We start from the raw sequence: 19,272 nt of genomic DNA on the forward strand, positions 1-19,272 counted from the left end.
ACTGGAATTCGATAATAGCAAATGGAAGGGAAGGAATAGTGGTAGATGAATATGGACTGGGGGTAAGGAATGAAAGAGGAAGCTGCCTGGTAGAACAGAGCATAACTTCATCTCATCGCTAACTCTTGGTTTAAGAATCATGAAGGAAGGTTGTATACATGGAAATGGTCTGGAGACACTGGAAGGTTTCAGATTGATTATATAACGGTAAGACAAAGATTTAGGAACTAGGTTTTAAACTGTAAGACATTTCCAGGGGCAGATGTGGTCTCAGACCACAATTTATTGGTTATGAACTGTAGGTTAAAACTGAAGAAACTGCAGAAAGGTAGGAATTTAAGGAGATGGGACCTGGATAAACTGAAAGAACTAGAGGTTGTAGAGAGGATCGGAGGGACCATTAGGTAACAACTGACAAGAACAGGGGAAAGTAATACAATGCAAGAAGAATGAATAGCTTTGAGAGATGAAATAGTGAAGGCAGCAGAGGATCAAGTAGATAAAAAGTTGAGGGCTAATAGAAGTCCTTGGGTAACACAAGAGATATTGAATTTAATTGATGAAAGGAGGAAATATAAAATGTAAATGAAGCAGGTGGAAAGAAATACAAATGTCTCAAAAATGAAATTGACAGGAAGTGCAAAATGGCTAAGTGGGAATGGTTAGAGAACAAATGTAAGGTTGTGGAAGCATATATCACTAGGGATAAGATGCTGCCTACAGAAAAATTAAAGAGACCTTTGGAGAAACATATCAAGAGTCGGATGGTAAATCAATGCTAAACAAACACGGGAAAGCCAAAAGGTGGAAGGAGTATACAGAGGGTCTATACAAGGGTGATCTACTTGAGGGCAATATTATGGAAAATGAAGAGAATGTAGATGAAGATGATGTGGGGAATATAATACTGCATGAAGCATTTGACAGAGCACTGAAAGACCTAGTTGGAAACAAGGCCCCAGGAGTAGACAACATTCCATTAGAACTACTGATAGCCTCAGGAGAGCCAGCCATGACTAAACTCTTCCATCTGGTGAGCAAGATATATGAGACAGATGAAATACTCTCAGACTTCAAGAAGAATATAATAATTCCAATTCCAAAGAAAGCAGGTGTTGACAGGTGTGAAAAATACCAGACTATCACTTTGATAAGTCATGGTTGCAAAATACTAACATGAATTCTTTACAGATGAATAGAAAAACTGGAAGAAGCCAACCTCAGGGAAGATCAGTTTGGATTCTGTATAAATGTGGGAATACTTCAACCAATACTGACTCTACAACTTATCTTAGAAGTTAGATAAGAAAAAGCAAACCTATGTTTATAGCATTTGTAGACTCAGAGAAAGCCTTTGACATTGTTGACTGGAATATTCCCGTCTAAATTCTGAAAGTGGCAGAGGTAAAATACAGGGAGTGAAATGCTTTATACAATTTGTGCAGAGACCAGATGGCAGTTACAAGAGTTGAGGGGCAAAAAAGGGAAGCAATGGTTGAGAAGGGAGTGAGGCAAGGTTGTAGACTATCCCAGATGTTACACAATCTGTATATTGAACAAGCAGTAAAGGAAACCAAAGAAAAATTTGGAGTAGGAATTAAAATCCAGGGAGAAGAAATGAAAACCTTGAGGTTTGCGGATGACATTGTGATTCTGTCAGAGACAGCAAAGGACTTGGAAGAACAGTTGAATGGAATGGACAATGTCTTGAAAGGAGGATATAAGATGAACATCAACAAAAGCAAAACGAGAATAATGGAATGTAATCAAAATAAATCTGGAGATGCTGAGGTAATTATATTAGGAAATTAGACACTTAAAGTAGTAGATGAGTTTTGCTGTTTTGAAAGCAAAATAACTGTTGATGGTTGAGGTAGGGAGGATATAAAATGACAATGGCAAAAAAAGCATTTTGGAAGAAGAGAAATTTGTTAACATGGAGTGTAGATTTAAGTGTTAGGAAGTCCTTTCTGAAAAGATTTGTATGGATGTGAAACATGGATGATAAACAGTCTAGACACGAACAAAATAGAAGGTTTTGAAATTTGATGCTACAGAAGAATGCTGAAGATTAGGTGGGTAAATTATGTAACTGATGAGGAGGTACTGAATAGAATTGGGGAGAAGAAGAATTTGTGGCAGAATTTGACTAGAAGAAGGGATCAGTTGGTAGAACATGTTCTGAGGCATCAAGGGTTCACCAGTTTAGTACTGGAGGGGAGTCTGGAGGGTAAAAATCGTAGAGGGAGACCAAGAGATGAATGCACTCAGCAGATTCAGAAGGATGTAGGTTGCAGTAGCTACTCAGAGATGAAGATGCTTGTACAGGATAGAGTAGCATGGAGAGCTGCATCAGACGAGTCTTCGAACTGATGACCACAACAACACGTGTATAGACACAGACATTATTTGTATTTTTCCGATCAGCAGAAAGCGGGATGAAAGGAACAGAATATATGGACAGTTAACAAGCTGATTTACTGTAAATAGGTCACCTCCTAATCATATAAAAACTGACATACAAAACAGGAGAAAGACCACCACTAACTATGGGAGACTGATATATGGGCACATAGAAACACATAACACAAATGTATTCAGGACCTTTCAAGCTCCAGCTCTTTTTCTAGTAAAGAGGCTGGCTTCAGCTGCCAGAGACTGTGATCATGAGTGTGTGAGTTGCATTTGTGTGTGTGTGTGTGTGTGTGTGTGTGTGTGTGTGTGCGTGTGTGTGTGTCATCTATTTTTGACAAATGCCTTGTTGGCTGAAAGCTTATTTTGTGACAGTCTTTTTGTTGTTGTCTGTCTGCGATGCAGCATCTCTGTTATATGGTGAGTAGCATCTACCATTTTCACAATATTATTAGAAAGTATACAAAAGCACACAGAAACCACAATTCACAATGCTGTGGCCACAGCAGTGCTCTTTTGAGTGTCTGTGTGATTTTGTTTGTGTATCTGTTTACTTTCCACTATAAAAAGAGCCATTGATCAAAATCTAGTGAACTGTTTTCTGTTGCATGTGTCTGTGTGTGCCACACACCAGTCAGCTATATGGGAGTGGTTGCCTTTCCCTTATTTTATGTCTTTTCATATTCATGAATTTCCATTACTGCTATACAAAACTGACATTATGATTACGTGGTATTTAACTGGATTAGAAGACTACATTAAAGAAGACTACATTAAAGTAAAAATTTCCAGGGAAAAGATTCTGGAAACTCAATAGCTGTTTTAAAGCAATTGGAACTTCTATAGCAGTGTCAAAGAGTATGACATCAAGTGCATAACTGGAAATGGCCCTCACTCTTCTGTGAAGACTGTGTTACTTTTGATGTGGTATGACATTTTTTGCATGAAATATCTTATGGAAATCATCATGAAATCACTTGCTGCTGAATTTAGCGATCTGTTCATGACAATATAAAGCATAGAAATTAATGTTTACCTAATTTCGTAAAAACAGAGGTGAAAAAATAACCTTAAATTATGGAGTCACTTCACCCCTTCCAGTAACTATTGAAAAAGTGGTCTGAACTGCTTGGCAGAGGGTGGTCTTCTATTTATTTTTTAAGAGCTGTTATACTGATGCTCAGCACTGAGCAAGTCTCCATATTTGATAATTATTCATGAACTAAATGTGAGTTATTTTGCTGGACTATAAACTTAGCTGACTTGGCCTTCTACCTTACTCCTTTTTTATATCCCAATTTTCCTGCAGGTACAACTTCATTAGGGTAATATGTATTGTAAAGGAACCATTCATACTGGTTTTGTCAGTGCATAGTTCAATTTTATAGTGCTTGCCAGACCACAGTTTTAACACTTTTTATGCACAGTCAGCTCATTTTCTTTTTTTATGTAATATACTTGCTATAAATATTTAATTTTTATTGTATTTTTACCTTTGTTGTACAGTACCCAGTTGACAAGAGAAGTTGCAGCACTTGCAGCTGGTGCTAGGGTCAGCAGAACAGTCATGGTGAGAAGATTGTGCCTACAAACAACCACAGAGTTTGGTAACAGCAGCTTCAGCACGGGATAGCAGCAGGATGGCAGTTCAGCCAAGAACAGATTCAAAGTCAGTGATAAAGATGGCTCACCAGCATCAGCATTAGCTCCCAGCCAAGGAGAAGTTTGCACCAGCATCCAGTAGCTCCAACTACATAACAGCCTACAACAAAATGGAATGGTTATTTTCCCATTTCTCATTTTTTACTTGCACGAGGAAAATATTTCTCATTTTAAATGAAGCATATTTTTCACAATTCATTTGTGACAGAACAAAGAATGGCAGAACAGAAATGAATAAACCTCCACTAGAACATGTATTAATATCAGATAAATTAGTAGTCTGCAAACAAAACAAGTCATACATTTCAGTCTAAATAGCAACAGTAGATTTATAAAAAAACACTTTATTCCTTCTATGGAGGGTTGTCTAAGTCTAAACTCATTTATACCTAAAAACAAAGATGATGTGACTTACCAAACGAAAGCGCTGGCACGTCGATAGACACACAAACAAACACAAACATACACACAAAATTCTAGCTTTCGCAACCAACGGTTGCTTCGTCAGGAAAGAGGGAAGGAGAGGGAAAGACGAAAGGATTTGGGTTTTAAGGGAGAGGGTAAGGAGTCATTCCAAGCCCGGGAGCGGAAAGACTTACCTTAGGGGGAAAAAAGGACGAGTATACACTCGCACACACACATATCCATCCACACATATACAGACACAAGCAGACATATACAGAGGCAAAGAGTTTGGGCAGAGATGTCAGTCGAGGCGGAAGTGCAGAGGCAAAGATGTTGTTGAATGACAGGTGAGGTATGAGTGGCGGCAACTTGAAATTAGCGGAGATTGAGGCCTGGTGGATAACGGGAAGAGAGGATATATTGGAGAGCAAGTTCCCATCTCCGGAGTTTGGATAGGTTGGTGTTAGTGGGAAGTATCCAGATAACCCGGACGGTGTAACACTGTGCCAAGATGTGCTGGCCGTGCACCCACCAACAAGCAACAGTACCTCCATTATGACAGCTGCCACCCATTCCACATCAAACGGTCCCATCCCTACAGTCTAGGTCTTCGTGGCAAACGAATCTGCTCCAGTCCGGAATCCCTGAACCATTACACCAACAACCTGACAACAGCTTTCGCATCCCGCAACTACCCTCCCGACCTGGTACACAAGCAAATAACCGGAGCCACTTCCTCATCCTCTCAAACCCAGAACCTCCCACAGAAGAACCACAGAAGTGCCCCACTTGTGACAGGATACTTTCCGGGACTGGATCAGACTCTGAATGTGGCTCTCCAGCAGGGATACAACTTCCTCAAATCCTGCCCTGAAATGAGATCCATCCTTCATGAAATCCTCCCCACTCCACCAAGAGTGTCTTTCCGCCGTCCACCTAACCTTCGTAACCTTTTAGTTCATCCCTATGAAATCCCCAAACCACCCTCCCTACCCTCTGGCTCCTACCCTTGTAACCGCCCCTGGTGTAAAACCTGTCCCATGCACCCTCCCACCACCACCTACTCCAGTCCTGTAACCCGGAAGGTGTACACGATCAAAGGCAGAGCCACGTGTGAAAGCACCCACGTGATCTACCAACTGACCTGCCTACACTGTGACGCATTCTATGTGGGAATGACCAGCAACAAACTGTCCATTCGCATGAATGGACACAGGCAGACAGTATTTGTTGGTAATGAGGATCACCCTGTGGCTAAACATGCCTTGGTGCACGGCCAGCACATCTTGGCACAGTGTTACACCGTCTGGGTTATCTGGATACTTCCCACTAACACCAACCTATCCAAACTCCGGAGATGGGAACTTGCTCTCCAATATATCCTCTCTTCCCGTTATCCACCAGGCCTCAATCTCCGCTAATTTCAAGTTGCCGCCACTCATACCTCACCTGTCATTCAACAACATCTTTGCCTCTGCACTTCCGCCTTGACTGACATCTCTGCCCAAACTCTTTGCCTCTGTATATGTCTGCTTGTGTCTGTATATGTGTGGATGGATATGTGTATGTGTGAGTGTATACCGTTGGTTGCGAAAGCTAGAATTTTGTGTGTATGTTTGTGTTTGTTTGTGTGTCTATCGACGTGCTAGCGCTTTCGTTTGGTAAGTCACATCATCTTTGTTTTTAGATATATTTTTCCCACGTGGAATGTTTCCCTCTATTATATTCTAAACTCATTTATGTATTTAAGTGGGTCATTGTTTCTTCCTCTTCACCTACCTACCTACACACACACACACACACACACACACACACACACACACACACACACACACACTAAAAAATCATCTTTGCATTTACTTACAGTAGTGTCTTAACTGACACACTTTTGTAAGTATATATGCCTTTGACTCAAACACATATCTATAGTTTTCTACATTTCTTCACACTGAATTTCATACATTGCATGAACCAAAAATAAATAAATTAATGAAAATATTTTTAATGTGCCAAGTAGCAAGTGATATGAAACATTTTTATTAAATTAAGCATTGATTTTTTAACACCACTGTTGCTAGAGTTCTGAATTTTATACCACATAAGCAAAAAATATCCATGTAAATTTCTGCAAATGCCGTTGCACAATCTATCTCCATACAGGTGGTGGTAAGATCATGTATTTGTGTTCCGTGTTTGTGAATCATAGCATTATGAAATTCAGGAGGGAATGTATGTTATTAATGTTACAGAGCATGACATTTGATTTATCATAACCTGTGGCTGCTTGTGTTCAAAAGATGGTTGTACCATGATTCACAGGGTATATACACACCATTTACAATATTGTGCTCTTTTATAATGTAAACTGAGAAGTCCTACAAAAAAATCTGGATAGGAGATGCAGCTTTCATCATTAATAAGGGGGTTAATGCTTGCTGTGTCCACGGAATTAAAAACTCTGCATTTGTCTCCTGGGACATGCTAAATGGCAAGCATCTTAAGGAGCTTAGTCTTTGTTGTCTAGATACAGGTTTGGTGAACCTGGAAATCCTGAACTGGGAACTGGTGAGTGCCAACATTCCACTGTAACCATAAGCTCTGGACAGGGCCAAGTAGGTGGATTCCCCATCTGCTTGTCAGATGTACATGAGGCCTACTACATGAAATAAAAACGATCCTAACTGGTTGAATGAGGGGGGAGGTTGAGTGGTTTTAACATCCCAACTCATTCATAGTTGATAGTTCAGCTGTCTTGGACACACATTGGTACAATCTAAGATGCAAGTAGATAATGTTAAAAGAACAATAGTCAGCTGCCAGAAGACGTTTTTAATTATAAAGAGAGAGGAAGATACATAGCAGAAGTTGTCACCTTTTTGTATTCAGAAGGCTTTTTGGTACAGAGGAACCTTGAAGTTAGTGAAATGCACCTGAGATGGCACACTGAAGGTGGAAATTGCTGCTGCACATCAAGCAACACTGGTGAAGAAAGTGAAATGACTTGATGAGTACACAATCATGACACAGCAAATTTTAGGAAAAGTATTGTGACTTGCAGTCATGTAATGGACCTAGATGCCAGTGAATTATAGGAGGAACTGGAGACTGATGGAGTGATTGATACATGTAGCATCATGAAAAAAAGATAATGGGTACCTGAGAAAAAGACAATTGTATTGACATTTAGTACATTCCTGTTCTTCCTGAATATATAACAAGAGGTTTTACCCATTTAAAAGTCCAGTCTTACATACCAAACCCTTGTGTTTTATATGCTAGCACTTTTGACACACTATTAAAGTATCTAAGGATCAGGCAAGCTGCAGGAATTGTGGCAAAGCTGTTCATGAATTTGTCACCAAATGTAAATTTCTGCCTTCATGAAAATTTTGGTGGGAGCCATACCATTTGGAGTCAAGATGCTACTGTTAGTTTGGGGACAAGAAAATTCAGGAAACTGAAATACAACTTCTGACAATAAAGTTTGGTGAATCATCCTGTACCATTAATGTAGATGAACTATGAACTACAGTTACCTTACTGTCCTTCGAAACAGTCACCTCCTGTAACTATGCACCCCTGGGCTCTGTGATACATATCCTGGAAATTTTGCACAAAGTCTTCCTTTGGGATGGTGTTCAAAAGCCACATCACATTTCATTGTATGTCAGGAATATCATCAACTCTCTTTCTGTTCAAAGCGAGTTTGAGTTGAGGGAATAGGAAGAAGTCTGGAGGATTGAGATCTGGTGAGTATGGTGGATGTTCATGTTGCACCAACCCCTTTTTTGCCAGGAACTGTTTGACAATATTGGCTGTGTGTGGGTGAGTGTTGTTGTGAACAAAAAACCAGGAACCTTATTGTGCGTATGGGGTCATACCCTGCATAGATGTTGCATGAAATGGGTCAAAATTTCAATGCACCGTGCCGTGTTCAACATCATTCCTTCAGGTAGAAATTCATTGTGGATAATGCCTTGACTATCGAAAAAGGTGATGAGCATTGCTTTGATGCATTATTTTTTGGCTCTGACCTTCCAATGAGGTTATGTTGGAGAATGCCATTCCATGCTTTGCCATTTTGTTTCAGGGTTGTACTGGAGACAGCAGGTCTCATTCTTAGTGACAATATGGTTCAAGAAACTGGGTGTTGCATCCACTGTTTCAAGTCCTGTGAAACCTCTAAACGTGCCTGCTTCTGATCATCATTTAAGTGATGTGGCACAAGACTCCTAGGTAAGGATTTGTTGCACGGATTCACGGTTCATTTGCAGTTCATCCGCTATCATGTGCACACTTAATCGCCAGTCATTCGTGAGTAATGTCCTCACTTTCTCAATGTTTTTGTCACTGATGGCAATTGCTGGTCATCTGCTATGGGCATTGTCAGAAACACTTTTTCCGGCGTCCTCAAAAATGGGCAAACCACTCATACACACACTTCATGGAAGGTGCTTGATCCCCAGAAACACATACCAGCATTGCATGCGTTTCTTTTGATGTCTTGCCAAGCTTTAAACAAAACTTTAAATTGATCCTTTGCTCAATAATTGTCCTGTTCTCAGTTCAAAACCAACGCACTAAACAAGCACTTTGTCCAACAGGTCTAATACGGAACACACACAATGCTAACTGAGCTAGGGGCAGGTTGTCAACACTGGCTGCTGCTAATGCAGTGTTGCCCGATTGACCGTTCGGACTTCATTTATCAAACTTTATTGTCAGAAGTTGTAATAAATGGGTTCCACACAGCTAAGCAAAATGCATGTATAAGACACCTAATCTTACAACTATATTTGCAGCAACTATGAAAAAGCTGGTACAGAATGTTAGCATATCAACACAAATCAAGATTAGTAATGAAAAAGAAAACAGCAGCTGCAAAAGCACTTATGAGGTGCAATGACCCCAAAGCAACCACACCTCCTCCAAGCAGCTAACAACGACCACTCTTACAATTACTGCACAGCAAACCACAACTACACAAAGAATGGACAAAGACAAAGCTACTAGCATCTGTATGACAGTTAAATCTCCACCGTCATCACCAAAAGTTATGCGAAGTACAATAAGACAGATATTTATGTATGAGATGAAATCCAAATGTATTGGAACACTAAACTCTAGTCTTATTTCATGGGTCTGATGACATTTCAGCAGATGTTATGGACTGCAAAGTCTGTCTAGCAACATCACTGAGCTCATTACTGAATCTACAATCACCAATGCCCGAGAAAAGGAAATAGGAGTAATCTGCTAAATTACAGACTCATATCACTAACATAAATCTACAATAGGACTTTGGACCATTTACTGTTTGAACATTACGAGGTCTTTCAAAGAAAATAATTTATTGACAAACAGTCAACATCGATTCAGAAAGTATCATTCTTGCCAAACAAAACTAGCTCTTTATTCTCAAATAATGAGAGCTGTTGACAGGGCATGTAAAATTAATCGCTTATTTTTAGATTTCCAGAAAGCTTCTGTCGCTCTACCTCACAAGTGACTTCTAATTGCATGCCTATGGACTGTCATCTCAGTTGTGTGACTGGATTTGTGATTTCCTGTCAGAAGGGTCACAGTTTGTAGTAACTGATGGAAAGTCATCAAGTAAAACAGAAGTAATATCTGGCATTCCCAAGAAAGTGTTATGGGCCCCGTGTTGTTCCTGAGCTACATAAATGATTTAGGAGACAATGTGAGTAGCATTCTTAGCTTGTTCACAGATGATGCTGTCATTTACCATCTTATAAAGTCATCAGATGATCAAAACCCTGACTACATAATGAAAAGTGTGAAGTCATCAACACTAGTACCAAAAGGAATCTACTATATTTCAATTACATGATACATCACACAAATCTGAAGGCTTTAAATTCAACTAAATACTTACGGATTACAGTTACGAATAACTTAAGCTGGAACGATCTCACAGATAATGTAGTGGGTAAAGCAAATCAAAGATTATGATTTATGGGCAGAACACGGAGAAAATGCAACAGGTCTAAAGAGAGTGCTTACATTATGCTTGTATGTCCTCTCATACAAGGACAGCTTGTTTTATACTGCTACAAAATAGGAGAGAGTGCGGCATGGATATGATTAATGAATTAGAGTGGCAATCATTAAAACAAAGGTGCTTTTCATTGTGGTAGGACCTTCTCATCAAATTTAGATCACTAACTTTCTCCTGAGAATGTGAAAATATTTTGTTGGTGCCCACCTACATTGACGGGAATGATCATTATAATAAAATAAGAGAAATCTTTTCACACAGAAAGATTTAAGTGTTTGTTTTTGCTGCGTGCTGTTTGAGAGTGGAATGATAGAGAAATAGCTTGAAGATGGCTTGATGGACCCTCTGTGAGGCATTTATTTGTGAATTGCACAGTAATCATGTAGATGTAGATGTAGGTCCCTAAAACCAGCAAAAGTGTAAGGGGAAAGACAAAAACAAACATCTCTTTCAAAAGGATACCTCTACTGCCAGCCAGATTCCAGTTTCTGCCACTACCATGCAGCCACAAGAGGGTCAGTTATATGTCAGGTCTAATAATTTTGTCCTATAACTGCTTCTTCTCCATGTAAGAAATGGACTCAGCACTGTCTGAGGTTCATAATACTACACCCAGTCATGACTGAGTCCAACACAAGATGCTTCCCAAATGGAATTAAAAAACAAAAAACCTACTAACATACAGAACAAATAATAACCAAGAGATCAATATAGTAGACTGGACAATTTCTCAGAAGATGGAGGGAGGCAGTTTTCATGCCTGTCCTAAACCAAGGAAATGTCTTTACATGCCCCAGTGCCCCAATGGTTACAGAAGTATTGCCTTAACAAGCTGTCTAGTAATGACCTGAGAGCAGGACTGGTGTTGTGGAGGGGGGGGTTAAAAGCACTCCTGGCAATCAAATGAATATTTTAAAATCTGCACCTATTATCCTAAACAGAGGACATGAGTGCAGAACCTGGGGGGAAGGGGATGGGGTGGGGGGAAGGAATAAATACAAAAAAGAAAACTCATAACCCATATCAATATGTGGAAGAACTTTTCAAAATATGTAATGTCCACTGATGGACAAAATGCACATTGATATGAAATGAAGTATTTCCTGACCAGCTCTTCACACACTTATAATGATATCCAATCAAAACAGTTTCAGAGGCTTCAATACAAGGTGGGAAAAGTAGCAAATGCAACAAATGGCATTTCGTCCTCTAGTACGAATGAATCAACGTGTGTAAAGTCCATGAACTTATTTTATATTGTTTTAGTAAGCAATGTTGTCTACAATTTAGGACTTCTGTACTGAAGTGAAAACTTTTATCTGATCAACAATGACCAACTGCTGTTCATCAGCAGTATTACAGCAATTTTTGTGTGTGTGTGTTTTCTTCTTTTTCTCGTTCTGACTGTTAGAAATACAGAAATCAGATTTAAAAACTTTGTTCTGTAAACGTGGAAAGTATAATAGAGAGTGGATGAATATTTTTGATCGAATGTTCACATTTTTTAGCTATTAGAGAATTTTCAGGGCATATGAATGATGGACTTCTCTGCTTTCCAATTCAAGGACACTCCTTTTTAACCGATGATCGAATTTTTGACCAAGCAGAAAAGAAACTTCATAACATTTCAGAAATATTGAATCCACATACATACCAGGAAATTTATGCAGAAGTGCGTGATAACCAGTATTTCTGGGAGAGATTTGGAAATGTTTGGTTACTGGGAACTATATAAAAAATTTGAAGACTGTAAATGGGGGTCAGTGACCTGAACCTTTTCATCTGAAGAAGTATATGGTAGGCAAAAGGGTAATTGATGTGAAAATCAAAAGTCACCTCAACTACTTTTATAATGACTCTTCAAGGTGCGTTTGCCATTAGGCAAATGTGGATACAGCTTTAAGAAAGTATCAAATAGGTCCAAACTATTGTCTCTGAATAGGATTAAACAAGAAATGAAAGACAAAATTTTAACCTGTAAGCCTCAGATTTGGCAAAAAATTGGAGAGAAACTGAAGTACTTAGGCTTTTCACCAAGTTTACCAGACTTCCATATAATAAACTTATCACCCAAAGTACTGTTTTTGATTGTTTACAAGAGGATCCTGTTCTTGGGAATGGAATGTGAACTCTATCACTGGAAATGAAGCACATTTATGTTTTTGTTTATACTTCTAGTGTCAAAAAAAGCGAATTTTCAAAAAAATATAATGTATTTACTAGTTCACTGTCATTGAAAACTAATCAAAATGCATTATGTCCAAAACAGTGTACATCAAAAGGTCTGTTGTCCAATAGAATGCAACATACCACATTTAGTCCTTCAGAAAAGTCCTATATATTGAAAGCAAAACAAAAAATTTTACCTGTACCAAGTACACATTTTTCTACAGACCTACTTGAGTATTTAGCATAAAATAAAATAAAAATAATTTTGCTTTCTGTGTAAAGTGTTTTGAAAAGTTGTTCTGTACATATAACTAATAATTACATTAATGTAATAACTATGATTTTGTATGTAAGGTACAACCAATACATCAGCCACTGTAGAGCAAAAAATGTTGTTATTAAATATGTGCAAGTGTTGTAATATTTATAAGCATATCTTAATTTCTGACAATTGAAACCAGATTTTCATGGAAGGAAAAGAAAAACATTTTAATCAAAGTAAGGACATTCATTAAATCTTTGTGGCATTCATGCCGTGGGGAGTTGCACAGATGTAATCACTTTTTTCAGAATTTTTTTGAAAACATAATTTTTTTCATTCTAGTCCCCAAAGATGGAAAGTCTTTTTTTTTTTTTTTTTTTTTTTTTTTTTTTTTTTTTTTTTTTTTTTTTTTTTTTTTAAAATATTGGATCAACCCTTCATGGGTTATCGGAAATGGGATAGTCTGCATGGATAGATGCCGCATGCCCATTTGCTAAGAAGTTTCTGAAATTATGGAGGGTGGCTGGAGTTGCTTTTAACTTTAATTCAAACGTGGAGGCACATTATAAACTAAAAGGGCATTTAGGAGTATTTGAAATTATTTCAATGTGTCTTGAGGTCTTCAATGTGGTACAATGTGTTAGCTACAATAAACAGACATAACATTGTGCCTCAAGCAAGGGAAGCCACAATAGATATTGGAAGTGCCTATATTAAGAGTCTAGTGGGAGTTTTAAGTCAATTGAGAAATAGTTGGTATGCAACATTGATATGCAATACTCAAGGACGAAATAGCATTCGCATGATGTGTCACTGCCAAGTAGCATACCTCAATGAAACTTGGACGATACATAAAAAGAACTGCTACAGCGTAGTACAAAAGGTAACTGAAAGAAATGTACAATGAGATGAATACAAATAGCACTGTTATTCAAAGAGGATAATTAAATGAAAATCACAATGACTTATGATGTTGCGTCGGACATTACAAAAGATGCAACGTGGTTCTTAACAGGTTATGTGATCACCAAGGATGGCAATGCATGCACTATAACATGCTCCCAGGAGTCCTTAGGGTAGGGCACTTCATTCCTCCACCAATGTGGTTGACAACTGCTGGATGGTTATTGCTGCAAGTGGATGTGCTGTGGAATGTCTCCCCAATGAATCCCACATGTCCTTGATAGAATTTAGGTCAGAGGAATGGGCAGACCAGTCAATTCACCAAATATTCTCTCATTTCAAGAGCTCTTCCCCCTGCCTTGTTCAATGTAGTCACACATTGTCATCCATAATAATGAAGTTAGGGCCGAATTCACCCCTGAAAAGATGCTAATGAGGAAGCAGTACAGTGTCATGCAGTGTCATGATAAAAATGACTGGTGAGCGTACCATGATCAAAGGTTTGGAGGTCAGTATGCCTCTGTAACATTATGTCTCCACACACCATAATACCTAGACTGCCATAATCACCATATTCAACCATGTTCGCGTGTACATTACATGGTCACACCTCCCACCATGTTACAGTACATCCAGTATTGTTAACTCAGATTGAATTTGCTCCCATCTGAGAATAGCATATGGCCATAATCGGCATTGGTGTAGTCCCTATGTTCAGACTGAATCTGCTCCCATCTGAGAATAGCATGTGGCCATAATCGGCACTGGTGTAGTCCCTATGTTCTTGGCACCAACACAAACATTGCCATCAATGTGCAGGTGCCAGTGGTACACAATGTATTGGGCAATGGGCATTGACCCCTGTATTATACTAAAAGTAAATATTGTGTTGCACCTTTTTCCACTTGGGACCCAATTTTACAATGCTTAGCCATAGTTCATGATTTTCAAGTATGCAAAATACAGTGCTTAACAGCTAGATGATAACTAGAACTTCAAATTCGAAAATGACAGTTGATACATGCACTGACAGTGTTGCATTGCGTTCACCTGGGTGGTGCCCATTTTCATGTGGCAGGTGGCATCTGGCTGGTGGCCGGCAGCCACTGCAGCATGAGGAAACTTTTGAGCTTAAGCTGTTCTGATCGCAACACAGCTGCGAGCTGCCCTGCAGAATTGCTTCTGGAAGTATTTGTTATGCAAAACGAATTATCTTCGATGTTCAATTAGACTTATAACCTTAGACGAGGGCTGAAACGTGGTAAAAGAAAAAAGGAGATATGGGTGCACGTGAACACACAACTATAAGTTTAGAATGCATGATGATTACTACTAGACCATGGGCTCACACAATGTAACAATGTTTCTGAAGTAGACAATGCTTCCTCCTGACACTTTCACATCTTATAGTGTTGGAAGATGGTGCAGATGGCCCGACTTAGCGTTGTCAGGGAGTGAATGACTCGGACTTAGTCTCTATAGCAGCTGGCCGGCAGTCAGTTTTTATGTCTAAGACTGTATACGAAAAAATGCTGAGAGCAATTCCAAACTTCTGGGCTAAAATCACCAGACTGCATCATTCTTCCAGTTTCCTAATGACTGTTCCCCTTCTGGAGTAATCCAAATGTTCTCTCTGGGCCATGTTGTAATGGAGAACATCACCACACTGCAAGCTGCTTGACACACACTGTTTTTTTCTTGTTCCTTCAGTTGTCTCAGGTTGTGGAGACAGCCCTATAGTCACACTATCATACCACTGATGTCCAGCTTTCTGTGCACCACTTGGAGACATCTGACAACGTGCTCCCATACTTTCATTCATTTCCACTCAGTAAGTAATTGTTACGTTACTTTATCTACCTTGTCCTTAAGTTTTACAGAGCAGTGTATTTATGCAGAAAGTAGCAGGTAGTAGAAAATATTGGAATATCACCTATCTTGAATGTAATGATTTGGGGCACCAAGATACAGAAAGACAAGAGAAAATATTTTTTCAGTATTATTCTAGATGCAGTTGTAGGAAATTTAACTATAATGTATGCTGTCACAGAAAACATGATGGATATGTTTTGTTTTGTAAGGAACCACATAAGCCTAGATAATTTACAAAATATGGCATAATTGTGCAGCATATACCTCAGTCTGCATGATGTGAAAGAAGAAATTTTGCTTTTTCTTTAAAAGATTCAAGCAGCTAATTTTGGGTCTCAGCTGCTTCCTCCTCTGTGCCTTTCAGTGCTCTCCGTAAGTGCAATTTAATAATATATTTTGAAATATAACGGTAGCCACAGAAATTTCTTGCACATTGCCTCTTTACTGTTTCCAAAGCAGATTGGTCGTTCAGGGCTACTGCAAGGGTTAGGAACAGTTTAGGCAAGAGGGGCTTGTTGGATTAGGTATGATTGCAAAAGACTAAGAGTCAGCCCATTCATTATATTATACTTGGATTATAAAAGTAATCACATCTATCAAAGCTAGAAAGTGTTAAAAGTTTGAAAACTGTGAGCATTAAAAAGTCACTAAAAAGCATTGTTTGATTTTTCTGAATCAAAATTTTCTGACTTTATCCAAAAAAACTGAAGTTCAAACACAAAAATTTTGAGAAGGGGCATAAGAAAGTTTATCCAGGATTCAGAAATCCTAGCACTGGCCCTGCCTTGGAGCAAATGGTCAATGGTCACGTGGTCCGTATACTAGAGATGAAGCAGCCCTTTAACTGCTGTTAGTGTGGTTTCAGGAGGTATCTTAGCACAAAATAAACAACAGTGGGAAAAGAAGGAAAAATACGCCCCATATGGCAATCTTGGTACATGCGAATGGAGAATGCACCAGCAAGTATGTGCCTTATAACGCATGTAACAAGAAATCAAAAATAATTAAGAGCTTCTTTTGAACAAATTGTCTGAGAAAGAATAGTAAACACGTAATGAATGGAAAATATAATTTACTGTCAGAAATCTGAAACAGAAAGAAAGAAGACAACAGTGGCAGCAGAAAGTTCACCCATATCATAAGCAATGAGTGCACGGAATTAGTTCAAAACTTAACGAAATTGTTTCGACTGGATAACGCATAAGGCAGACATCAATCCAGTGGGAGTTATCAACACAGAGCAGTGAGCAATTACGCGAGTATGGGGAGGTGTGTTGTCCAGTCAGCGGCAGCGCGCTGCACGAGAGCAGACATTGGCTTCAGCTTTGGCTGTTCTACAACCAATACACAGTTCACAGTTACGTGGAAAGGTGAGCCATGAACATTTAAGAAATAGAAACACTTCTGTGAGTATAAGTTTAATGTTAATACTGTCTAATGGTAATAAATAGTGCATGCCGATCACAAGAAAGATAGCAATGCAAAACAAGGAGTCAAGATCGATACTAGAAGGTACAATTAAAGAACAAGCAGAGAAGGATAAGGAAGGACGTAAAGCGGAACAAGTAGAATAAATTAAGTCCATAAGGAGCAAATTACTGAATCAGTAGATGACATTCTAAGCTATAAAATACAAGAGGTTAAAGCTCACCTAGAACCTAACTTTAAAATTCAAATTAATGATCAAAATATTAAAATAATGGAAATAAACTCTAAAGTAAATGAATTACAAGAATCAGTGCCAGTAGAGGTACAACAAGTACTTAAACAAGTGTTAAGAGGTGATTTACAAGAGAGAGTACACAGAATAACAACCTGAAAATGTGGACGGGATATGTTGATAATGTGAATTCCCAGTTCCAAGCGGTACGATCTAGTATTTCACATGCAAATAAGCGTACCACATCCATACAGAAAAATGCTGTAACATGGACACTTGATGCTATAAAACATTTGAAAAAAATGTTTAGTTATTAAACAAGAACATGATACACTATGGGAGGCAACAGATGATAATAAAAAGAAAACAGAAAATAGTAAACCTGAAACTATGTCAGGAGTAACTAATGATGTAATAGAGGATTTATATTTAGGAAATGGGTTTAATTTAGCAAAGCATTTTCCTAAGTATAAACCGGACAGTAATGTACACCCAATTTATTTTGTAAGAGTATTTGCCAGATCTTTACCTAACAAGTGGGATGACTTTAAAGAAAATAGATTTCACATTAGGATATTTAATGGGAGGCCACATATAAAAAGTACATAGAATAGCATTTGAGAAAATTGAAGTACGTAGGTGTTCCAATAGATGAAATGCCCTTAGTAAAAGTACTCATTAGATGTTTACCATACCACGATCGACAAGGAATATTGTATACAGGGTGGAAAACTGTGAACAACTTATTAACGTTTATTGAAGGTTTAGACACACTGAATACTGAAAGAAATGAAAATTATTCAGTGTATGACTGAAATACAGGGAATAGGAATAACAAATCCTTTCCTAATTCCTTACCACAGACGAAGGAATCCAATTATTGTAGAGTTAACAGTAATGCAACCGTTCACAGCAAGGATAACGGTCTAAATCACAATAACCATGGAGGGGGAGGAAATCAGACTGATAACATAAACTCGCAGGTGTTTACACTCAAAAACAGCAAATAAATATCCAATGAAATAATGACTCAGAAGCAAATCAGCCTATTATTGAAGTAAGTTCCAACTGGTATCTGGTCATAGTGATGGAAAATGAGAACAATCCTGGGGCCAGACTCCAGGACGTTTCAAAACAATACTCGACCCATATATAAGTAAAATGATCGCTTATAGTAAAATATAACCTATTAACAACTGCCTATTAGCGGAAGATGAATATTTAGAAAAGGTGCAATGCAAACCAATTGTAATTAGAAGAATAGGAAATAAAGGAGTAGAAATTTACATTGATTCAGGAAGTGAAGTATCAATAATTTTGGAGGAAAAATAAAGGAATTTCCTAAGTTACCTGTTACAGGATTACATGCTGTAGGTATTACAGGCACTAAGAGTAATGTAGTGAAATGGGAAACAAAGATTACTTTTGGATTAGATCAGTTAGTGTGAACAAACCATGTTAATAGTCCCTAAAATAAATATGCATGTATTACTAGGAGTAGAATGGTTAATGAAATTTACGAGAAAATGTGAACTCCCATGTATCCCACTCTCTTGAGCATTCACTTAAACCTCTTCTTAAGGAATGCAGTTAAAAGTTGTATTCATTCAAATCATGACCATGAAGAAAATTTACTTCCTTATATATGCCAGTAGCATAAAAATATCCACTGTCACTTATTCTACTATTTTAAACAATCACTTAAACTGTTTTCGTCATAATGCAGGCTTTAATACTGCATGCAAGTAATTGTTCTTGTAAAATAAACCAATGTCTGTGCAATGTGATGCATAAATGTTAATGTACTACTGTAATTGCATCAATTGACTTGTCCTATATTACTTGTACACTGGCTGTATAATATGTAATCAACAGGACCAAATAAATAAATAAATAAATAAATACATA

At 38.2% G+C, this 19,272-nt stretch overlaps 1 protein-coding gene across 1 annotated transcript in view; it reads right to left on the bottom strand.

Moving 5' to 3' along the window:
- The window catches only part of LOC126092032 (solute carrier family 22 member 1-like), a 248,150-nt gene that overhangs the window by 30,394 nt on the left and 198,484 nt on the right, over window positions 1–19,272 (bottom strand). Inside the window, exon 8 of the mRNA XM_049907429.1 lies at window positions 3,906–4,174. Within this exon, the coding sequence (XP_049763386.1) occupies window positions 3,906–4,174 (269 nt within the window). The remainder of the gene's footprint in view (window positions 1–3,905; window positions 4,175–19,272) is intronic.

This window comes from Schistocerca cancellata, chromosome 7 (assembly GCF_023864275.1).
Source record: "Schistocerca cancellata isolate TAMUIC-IGC-003103 chromosome 7, iqSchCanc2.1, whole genome shotgun sequence".
NCBI classification, from domain to species: domain Eukaryota; kingdom Metazoa; phylum Arthropoda; class Insecta; order Orthoptera; family Acrididae; genus Schistocerca; species Schistocerca cancellata.